The sequence below is a fragment of the Hyaena hyaena genome, unplaced genomic scaffold (assembly GCF_003009895.1).
Source record: "Hyaena hyaena isolate Hyena2069 unplaced genomic scaffold, ASM300989v1 scaffold_52, whole genome shotgun sequence".
NCBI lineage: Eukaryota > Metazoa > Chordata > Mammalia > Carnivora > Hyaenidae > Hyaena > Hyaena hyaena.
This window is the reverse complement of record NW_024080684.1, coordinates 1271767-1282872: the sequence shown is the minus strand read 5'-3', so window position 1 is coordinate 1282872 and position 11106 is coordinate 1271767. Positions and strand designations below refer to the sequence as shown.

Genomic DNA, 11106 nt, shown 5'->3' with positions numbered 1-11106 from the left:
ATTCCAGGCCCCCTGTGGAGCTCTGGGGGCGGAGTCAGAATCGCTGCTTCCTTCTCTGGGTCAGGCTGGTGCGCATGGGCGGGGGCTTGCCCGCAGGGTGTTCTGAGCCTGAGCCCGGTTAGAAGGCTCTCTCAGTGGATTCTGCGTCTTTTTTCTCCCAATCTCTCAGGTTTTGTAAGGTTTCCAATGGCTTCAGATCTTTTCTGTGTGATGTATGGGTGCAAGTGCAAGTATGGAGCTCCTTACTTCTCAGCCATCTTGCCCTCTCTCCACATGATATGCACTTTAAATGCATGTTGTAAGAGAATGAGTAAATAATTGAATATATATGTTCTGCATAAGCATTTCATTCCTCTTTCTATCAGTATACTTAATACATTATATTAGATTTTGAGCTCCTTAACCCCCCAAATTCGGTTTTTCAATAATTTATCCCATGCATAGCACATATCTGGCCCACTGGGCCACTAAACAAAGGTTGATTAATTGAATACATATCTACCAGCCTCTGAGATATAATTTTGTTTCTCTGCATAACATGTCGTCACCCTGGCAGCCATTGTTCCACTAAAAAGTGCCTACCTTTTGAAAATAACTGGAGATAACGAGACTGAGATTTGTACAAGATACCAATCCCTTCTGCAACTGCTTTCTCATCTGCAAAACACACAAAATTAACTCCACTGCATTGAGGGGTTGTGAAGGGTTAGTGTAATTTTGTACAGAGGTCCTAGCAAAAAGTGTGGTTTTATATATGTCCATTCTTGTGATGATTTTAAGATTTTATTTATTTATTTTGAAAGAGAGAGAGAGAGGGAGAGAGTGAACATGGAAGGAAGAGAGAGAGAGAAAGAAAGAAAAAGAGAGAGAGAGAGAGAGAGAGAGAATCTCAAGCAGGTTCTGCATTGTTAGCACAGACCTGATGTGGGGTTCAAACTCACATGACTTGAACCATGGGATCATGACTTGAACCAAACTCAAGAGTCAGATGCTTTAACCAACTGAGCCACCTAGGTGCCCCCATTCTTGTGATGATTTTATATTCCCAGGCCATTTTTATTATATTTTCCCTATAATAAGTTACAATGTAAGGATTTTAATTGATATTTTATATTCACTTTTTCTTCCCTTACTCTTCTTTTCCATTCTTTGAATTAATTTCTGTTTCTTCTGTTTATGTCATAGTCTATACTATTTTCCTCTTTTCATCTATCTACATTATTGTTAAATTAATATGGGCCAAGAACCATATTAGTGATGCAGGTGGACTGGGTCTGAGGACCCAGGGGAAGGTCCCACAAGACCAGCCAAAAGGGCCCTTGGCTTCATGCATGATAGAAATCAAACATTAGCCAGAGAGAGTGGAAAAGTTTATTAAATAGCATGAGTGACAGAGAATAGCAGACGGAATGTTTGGGAGACTCAGAAAGGAAAGGAGAGTGAGTCTCACCATTGTTTGGGGCTATGGGTTCATATCAGAAAAGGGTTTAGAGTACATGTTTCTTCACGAATCCATGGTAGGGTCATTCAAAGGTGAGTATAAGGTGAACAATAGGTATTATTCTATACATTACTGAAGGTATAAGTATTGATGCTGGTATCAGCCAAGGTTTGTTTAAAGCTAATGTCCTGGAACATGTTTGGAATTTGGCTTTTCCTAGGTGTTATCAGGTATTTGGGGCCTAGGACAAATTTCAGAGAATGATTAACTTTCTTACTTCCCCCTTGAAGTGAGAACATAGCTTCTTTGGCTTATTCAGAGGCAAAATATGGAACATGAGTAAACAGGGCCCAGTAGAAAAACAGCAGAGGTAGAGGTTTTCTTTTTCTTTTTTGTAAAATGTTTATTTATTTATTTTGAGAGAGAGAGAGAGAGCACAAGGAAAGGAGGACAGAGAGAGGCATTGAGAGAGTATCTCAAGCAGGCTGTACACCATCAGCACAGAGCCGGATGCTGGGCTCCATCTCAGGAACCGTGAGCTCATGACCTGAGCTGAAACCAAGAGTCAGATGCTTAACCGGATGCTTAACCGAATGAGCCACCCAGGTGCCCAGAGATGGAGCTTTTATGAAATGGAGCCCTTTCAGCTTTAGTACCTCACTAGGACAGGGAATGCAAAGGAAAATAACCATGGCCCATTCCTTTGAGGAATTCAGTGTAGCTGGAGAAAAACATCAGCCATTTGAGTTCACTGGGGGGCAGGGTTAGCTCTTCTCTCTTACAGGTGATTCTTCTCCAGTCCTGATTAGAGTAGACTCAATTTCTTTATTCTGTTTAGTCTTTCAGGCCGTTCTCTATGAGGAAAATTTTCTCTGTTTCCTTTGATTCCCAGTTACCTTTCCTTCATTATATTCTCTTGATGCTATTTATATTCTTACGTTCTTTTTCTAAAGAAAACCTTAATTTAAAAAATCCATTTCAGGTTACTTCAGAAACTGAGTCACTGAATGATCACTTGCTTTCCTACTGCATAAATATTTTAAGACTCCTACAGTGTGTATGGAATTGAATCATGGCTTTGTGTATACCAGCAGGTCACCTAGTCTCACTAACAATAAACAGCACTGTGTACACAGGATTTTAAAAGAATCAAAGCAGGCCCTGGGCTTTAGTAAGCCTTGGTCCTCCAAGGGCAGTTTCAGTAAAATATCAAAACTGTTGTTATGACTCATAGCTATCATAAAAAGTGTTTTCTGTGACAAAAGTGAAAAAATACTTTATTCAGTTATTGAGTACATACCACAGTAGTCCCCTCTTATTTTTGGGGGATATTTTCCAGAACACTTCCTTCCCTATGGATGCCTGAAACCCCAAATAGTACCAAACCCCCAATATATACTATGTTTTTTCCTAGACTTATATACCTATGATAAGGTTTAGTTTATAATTAGGCACAATAAAAAATTAATTAACAGTAACTAATAATGACACCACTGTACATGCAAAAGAAATATTAGTAAATGTGACTCATATAAAAAAACAAAATATAAAAATAATCTATAATATGATTTTGATTTGACTATCTGAAGGAGATTTGAATATAGAGACAATAATAGGAATTTAAAAAAACTGTATCTGAATGAAACATATCTACCATATTGATATGAAAAAGTTAGTGGACAAAATCTAACTTGTAGTAATGAAAAACCAACTACATTTTAACTCTTAGAGAATTATAACTAAAGCAGTGTTTGAAAGGTTTAATGCTCCAGAAATACTGCCTGGAGCTTGTGATGTTGTATCTACCCTTGAAAGTAGTGACACAGATGGACTTTGGACTGATGGAGAAAAGGTGACATTCTAAATGGAAGGTAATATTCATTCTTTTATGAAAATATATTTATTTTTTTGCTATTTGGTTCCACATGAGATCCATGGGTTAACACACACACATATAAACATGCACACACACACACACATTCTTTCTTCTCTCTCTCTCTTTAAACTTTATTCTCTAGGTTATTTCTTGTGCATAGCAAGTCAGACGAAACATAAATTTGATGATATATCTAGTCTACTTGAAATCTTCCTCCAAAACATACAAAACAGAGTTATGTGGACGTTAATGAGGACACGATGAGGGATTGGCACAGAGGCTGTGTCTTCATTTGACAGGCTTATGTAAGAAATTATTAACAGACAACGTTAAGTGCAGAAACAAGGACCAGGAACTAAGTCAGTGCCAGACTGAAGAGCTTATGTTGCAAAGGTATTAGGGTGAGGAGGCACTAAACTTCTTTGAGTGGCCTAATTGTATGTTTTAAAAAGATTCAATTCACCATCCATTCATTGACCACCTACTGTGTGTTTTTGGTACATATCTGTCCCTTGATGACAATGATCTGAAAACAATGAGTCAGCTCTTAAGTCAGCTCTTAAGGAGCCCACTGGCCATTCCGGTGATCTTGGCAGCTGTGTGCATGTTACACTAGAGTAAGAAGAAATTAGAGCATGTTATATAATTAGGAGACAGGGCCCAGAATTCAAGTGTAGAATGATAAAATCTCAGTCTACAGGGGTGACTGAGAGATGGAAAAGACAAATCAGATATTATAAACATTATATGCCAAAAAGTACACATACCTGGTGGTAAAATAAAGAAGTCATAAGAAATAACCATTTAAGCAGCTTCTTTTTTCATTATTAATAAATAATGATATAATTATCATTTTATATTTAATAAGTACCTATAATGACACTATTTTATAATGTATAATTATAATTTTATAATTATATAATTATTAACTATATAATTGATTATATATAATTATATATATAATTAATAAAGTGTTAACTTAATCACTTATTCATTTATTTAAGTCATTTAAAACCTAATTTTAAAGACTTTCCAAGTGCCAGTTACTCACAGGATCTACTTTCACTAGTCATCCAGCACAAATAAATTTATTTAGTATTATGACCTTTTGAATTTGTCAAATTAGTAGCATTAATTTTATAGTGAGAGAAAAAGACAAAACTGACTAAAAGGATATATAGTATTTTGTGATGGCTTTTACTATACTTTTTATTCCAACTAAAATAAGAAAGTAGTCTCATTTATTCAATTTTTTCTCATATCACTTAAAAAATTATTATTTGGAATGTTAATTTTCCACACTTATTGTAAGGTTGGGGGTAGTTTTTGAAAAGACTTAATTTCATTCTACTTTCTAAAGTCATTTGAAAATAAAAGAAGAAAAAGAAACATTTTACATTTTATGAAAATTTTCTGTCATTTGATATTTTATATGTAATTCTAAGATAAATATTTAAATTTTGACCTGCCCTGTGAAAAGATACTTTTATTTTCACAAAAGCTAAAGTTTACATTATTTTAAGGTATGGCAATATTTACAATTTAATTTCTGATTTTACATATGAAAACATTTAATAATATTTACTGTATCAGGGAAGAACTTCTGCTTACAGACATGAAAGAGTAACAGAGTCCAGACTGCCTTTTGCTGTAAACAAGTAAAAAATTTGACATAATATATGAAATAACTGTGTTCAGACATTGGAAAACAGTGCATGACCTTAATTCCAGGGAAGTGAAGGCAAACAAAGTGAACCCTAAAATCACTCAGGCTTTATGCCTGGAGGCAATTCCCTGATTGTTGTTCAATGAAAGAGAATACAGAGCTTGGAGATCATGCTAATTTAAGACAGAACTCAAGGTTTAGGAAGGCCAAGGCACTGAGCATTTGTAGTACAGTGTAAGAGAGAGGAGATCTATTCAGAAAGAGTCCCAGAGGTTGGCATACATGTTCCCTTTAGTATTTGGTGAAACACCTATCTGCCATGAGTATGGGAGAATTCAAAAAGTCCAGGTAGAAAATCAGTACTGGGGAGCTGGAATCCCTGAACTTAGGAATTGTCTCATTTTCTAGAAACCAGAATGGAGATACCATATTAAATACACAAAGAATTAAGTAGAAACCCCAAGTGGTCACACCTTAATATGAGGCTTAATTATTCTTCGAGCAGACAATCTTCTAGACTTATCCTAAAAGATTAAAAACAAGGCTCAAACTGAGCCACAGGTAGTTTAACTGCCTGCCAGAATAAAGACCAATAATTCTTCAAGGAAAAAGATCCAGCACTCTACCTTATGTACACAGTGTCCAATATCTGATCAAAATATTCATATCTAGCCACATCAATGATTATGCTAAATGTAAATGTATGAAACACTTCAATAAAAGGCAGAAGTTCTCAGACTGGAGATGAAAGCAAGATCTAATTATGTGGTGTTTACAAGAAACTCACTTTGAATGCAGTGTGTTTTGACATTTTTTTTGTATTATGTCAAGTGAAATTTGCTGACCAAACAAATAGAAAATGGGAGAAAATTTAAACTACCCCAATAATAAATGATTCTTTGTAATTTGGGGCTAAAAATAACTTTTCTTCCAACAATTTATGTGTTCTTTTAAATTCAACAGAGCAAGTCACAAGCCCAATAACAGGGTTGACTTTCTTAGCCATCATTCTGTTTTATGTATATAAAGTTGCTCAGATTTTCATAATTACAAAATTGATAATTCCTCAGATTTTATGAACAAATAAGGTTTTATTACATAAGAACTTTTGTGGCTAAACACTCAGAGAAGAAAAATTTATTTTTATTTTTTTTGAGAACAAATTATAAAAATGAATATAAATAATTTAGCTGTTTCATATTGGTAACACTAAAAAAGTTAATGTCATCAATTCCCTTTATGAACAAGATTATTTTTGAAAAGTCCCCAAACCCAGCATGGAATGAACTGAAATTCACATCTGAATTCTAAGATCATCCGGGGTATTAGAATGCTTATACTTAAGGTTGCTTGGCATATAGGATATTTTGAAGAGTTAGTCCTTTTTTTATTTAAAAAATTAATTTTAATGTTTTATTTATTTCTGAGAAAGAGAGAGACAGCGTGAGCAGGGGAGGGCCAGAGAGAGAGGGAGACACAGAATCTAAAATAGGCTCCAGGCTCTGAGCTGGCTGTCAGCACAGAGCCTGACGTGGGGCTTGAACCCGCGAACCACGAGATCATGACCTGAGCCGAAGTCGGACACTTAGCCGACTGAGCCACCGAGGCGCCCCAGTCTTTTTTTAATTGTAGTATGAAAATAAGTCCTTATAAATGAAATAGAAGACTTTCTGGAGAGACCATCTTTAAGGGGTATGAATTATCTCTGTGTTACAGGTCATACGGAAAGGAGAAGTAAGTTGCTGCTGGATTTGCACAGCCTGCAAAGAGAATGAATACGTGCAAGATGAATTCACCTGCAAAGCCTGTGACTTGGGGTGGTGGCCCAGTGCAGATCTAACAGGTAGGAGCTGCCTCACGTTGGATCTTGTTCCTGATTACAAGCTTTCCTAATGTGCCCATTTTTAAAACATGACCATGTAGCTAATCCCTTTTTCAATGTTTATTTACAGTGTGCACTTAAAAGTTTTTTTAATGTTTATTTTTGAGAGAGAGAGAGACAGAGCATGAGCTGTGGAGGGGCAGAGAGAGAGGGAGACACAAAACCGAAACAGGCTCTAGACTCTGAGCTGTCAGCACAGAGCCCGATGCAGGGCTTGAACCCATGAAATGCAAGATCATGACCTTAGCCAAAGTCAGACACTTAACTGACTGAGCCACCCAGGGCCCACTACAGTGTGTACTTTTTAATGCTCATGTCAAAGAGCACACAGAAACCTCTTAAAAGCTTTCCAAGATTTATATTGAAAGGCAAGTTCATCTAAATATAAATTAAAGTGTATTAAAGGAACATTCTGGCATACCAGCTATTTTCTGTTTTTGTTTTTAAAAATGTTTTAAATATATTGCTAGTCACCTACATGTATATTAGCAAATGTTTCTTGACCATCTATGTGTGAGGCAGTATTATTTTTGCTTTAAGTTTATCTTGCTTTATTACTTTATTTTGCTTAAAACTTATCAGAGAAGAAACATGTAAAAAATAATTAAAATTGTTTTAATGTAGTAGACATATTAATAAAATACATAAAACTTGTGAGGCAGATAAGAAGATGAAAGAAATTTCAGAGAAAAATTAGAAGATGGGAAAAATAAAGGCATATAACACATTTGGGGAAAACCACAAGTTTATGGGGTTGGTTGATAGACATAGGGACCTAGCAGAGGCCAGAAGTTAGACTGAATGAGCATGCTGGTGGTGGGTGGTAACAATCTTCTGCATGACCTTTTCTTAAGGGTTTGGACTGTGGCATTAAGCACAGGAAAATCACTGAAGGATTTAAAGTAGCAAATAGCAGGCGCTTCTGGGTGGCTCAGTTGGTTAAGCGTTAGACTTTGGCTCAGGTCATGATTTTATGGTTGGTGAGTTGAAGCCTTGCACTGAGCTCTGTGCTGACAGTTGTAGCCTGGAGCCTGCATCAGATCTCTGTTTTCCTTTCTCTCCACTCCCCTCCCGTTCATGCTCTGTCTCTCAAAAATAAAAAAAAATGCTAAAAGTTTTTAAAATAAAGTAGCAAATAATATCATGATATCTGTGTCCCAGAAAGATGCTCCTAGTGGTAGTATAAGGAGTGCAATGATATATGGTGAAAAACAGAAACTAAGAAGCTATTGGTCTCAGTGAGTAATTTCAAAGGATGTGGACTAGGGTGGCTGCAGCAAGAATGGAGAGGAATATATGAATGCAAGAGATGATTTACTAGTAAAATCAATGGGAATCAGATGGATGGATTAAATGAATTTGTAAGTTTCATAAGAGCAATGTTCAAATATACAAGTTTATTTTTTCCTGTGGACCCTCGTACGAACTCACACATAAGAGGTGTTTCACAAATACCTTTCAGAAATTTTAGGAGTAATAGAGCCATAGCAGCTGCCATCTGAGTACATAGAGATTTTTGTCATCTGAGAAATCTCATCCCTCCTTTTAGAAAGGGGAAGCTGAGGCCCAGAGAGGTGTACTTGTATGCCCAAGGTCATGCAACTAGTTAGAAGCAGAGCCCAGTTCCCTGACTCTTGATCTTCTGCCTCCCTGGGTGTTGTTGAAAATCATTAGGGATTGTTTTTTGTTTGGTTTGGTTTGGTTTGTTGTTGTTTTTTTTTTTTTATCTGTTCCCAAATAAGAATGGCAACTAAAAAATTAATGGCTTACTCAAAACACACCAAAAATGGCTGGGTAAATGGAACCAGGTCACATAATGAAAATTTTACTTATTTAGTAAAAGTACCTTGTAAAATATTAATCTTGTTAGAAAAGTTAAACTAAAATGAGTGTCAGAAAGCCTTTAGAAATTATTTAGTACAAAGACCTTCTAAGAAAGGAAACCATACTAGAATGTATTAGGAAGTACAAACTGTATCTCACTCACATTTCTATTCTGTAGCTGAAAATTGGTTTTCAACTTAATATGCCTAAAAATTCCCCAGGAATTACCCACCTGCAGAGAATCCCATTCACTAGTTCTGACATGAAACCCAGCAGATTCTGAGGCATCTGGTTCCTGTCCCATCCCTTTAGAAACATTACTCTCTGGCTCATAGTCTAGTGTCTTGAACATCATAGCTGCCTCATAAATGTTCTATTGAGAGAAATAGGAAGAAGAAGGGACTCACCTAAGTTCATCCTGGTCAGTGTGTTTGGTTAATAGAGAAGCCACTATGAGAATCCAGTGTTTTTATCCCTGCATCTAACTTATCTCATGGCTGCATTCAATGGAATGGTTTGGAAAAGCTTTTCCAATCACTTTTAGACAAGTAGGCTTCTCTCCCACTCGTGCTGTGCCTCTGTTCACATCTTTATCCTCCTTCATATAGTATGTGCTTCATGCTGGGCCTTTTTATCTCAAGTCAGCCCTCTGCTATTTGACTGAGACTGCAGCTGACTAGGAAGAGGCTTGGAGACAAAGCTAACCTTTCTCAGGTTCATCTCAGAAGTCAGAAGTCCTGGCTTTGAGGTATAAGAATTTTTCTCTTATCTACATTTTCTTGGGCTTCCACCAACTTTTCCTATTGCTCCATTTTCCCTTTGGGCTTATCTTATACATGATAAAGAATCTCTATCTTATTTTAAAACATTAAAATACAAAGAAACTTTTAAAGAAAATCTAATATGTTATCACAATGGAACTCAAAATCATATGTTTTATTCTCTAGAGATCTTTCATTGTGGGTATATTTTTGACCCACCACCAAATGATCATCACCATTGAATTAAGGCTCTTTGAGCTAGTAGTGCATAAAAAAGTATCCTCCTTGACTATACATAGATATTTAATGTGATTATCTTTCTAAAATAGTCTATCATCCATCCTATGTGTAAAGGTCACTTTAGTTGAGCCAAGTAACAAATCAGGCGGCCCTTTTCTCATAGCAACAGATTCGATTATTTTACAAATATATATAATATATGCAAACATATATCTTACATGTAGGGTCTTTTGGAATACAGCTTAATATTAATTTATACATAGTTTTAATGACACCTGTTATTTCTGGATTCATTTCAGCCTTACACATGAATGGAAAATGAGGTCTTATTTGCTACTTATTTGGTGGCATGTCAGGCTCAGAGCAAGGGTGCAATACATGGCAATGTGTTATTGGTTGTTGCCATGGAAACAGTTGTGAAAAAAGAAAACTCACAGACAGAGAATGCCAAAATTCAGTAGAAATACTCAGAGGAGTAAATGCATTGCCTTTAAGTAGGTGTTTTGCTTTTCACAGGAGGATTTTTTTTTTTACTGAATTTTAGTTAACATGAGAAATCATTCTTCTTTAGGAAATGATGTTTTTACTGAAGGTAGAGTTTGTTTATATGCATAAAATCATTTCATGAGATAGCTAGTCTCCATATATGCTACAAAAACTTTAATATTATTGAATGAAAACATGTTTATAACTGAGTTTTTGTTTTTCATTAAAGTATGTTGTTTGCTGGCTATTAAAAATGGTGTATTTGTTAAAGGAAGCACTTTATGAAGCTGTTAATAAGCTTTTCATATTTTCTTCTTGGGAAAACGCACATTTTAATTCAGCATTTAAATTTCAGACGCATAAACAGGGATCTCTTCTGACACAATATAAAACTTGACAGTAGTTTAACAATTTGCAAACCAATTATATGTAATCTGATGCTACTTATTTCTTTTATTTATTTTTTTACAAATAGTTTATTGTCAAATTGGTTTCCATATAACACCCAGTGCTCATCCCCACAAGTGCCCTCCTCCATGTCCATCTCCCCCTTCTCCCCCACATCCATCAGTCCTCAGTTTGTTTCTCAGCATTCAAGAGTCTCTCATGGTTTGCCTCTCTCCCTTTCCCCCACCACTTCCCCCTTTCTTCTCCCCCATGGTCCTCAGTTAAGTTCCTCCCGATTCTCCTATACGTGCAAACATGTGATATTTGTCCTTCTCTGCCTGACTTATTTCGCTCAGCATAACACCCTCAAGGTCCATCCATGTTGCTACACATGGATAGATTTCATTGTTTCTCATTGCCATGTAGTATTCCATGGTATAGATAAACCACATCTTCTGGATCCATTCGTCCGTTGATGGACACTTAGGCTCTTTCCATGTTTTGGCTATTGTGGAGAGTGCTGCTATGAACATTGGGGTACAT

The 11106-nt window shown here is 36.2% G+C and overlaps 1 protein-coding gene across 1 annotated transcript in view; it reads left to right on the top strand.

The window, feature by feature from the left end:
• The window catches only part of GRM1 (glutamate metabotropic receptor 1), a 409262-nt gene that overhangs the window by 349967 nt on the left and 48189 nt on the right, over window positions 1-11106 (top strand). The window contains exon 6 of the mRNA XM_039230915.1: window positions 6700-6826. Within this exon, the coding sequence (XP_039086846.1) occupies window positions 6700-6826 (127 nt within the window). The remainder of the gene's footprint in view (window positions 1-6699; window positions 6827-11106) is intronic.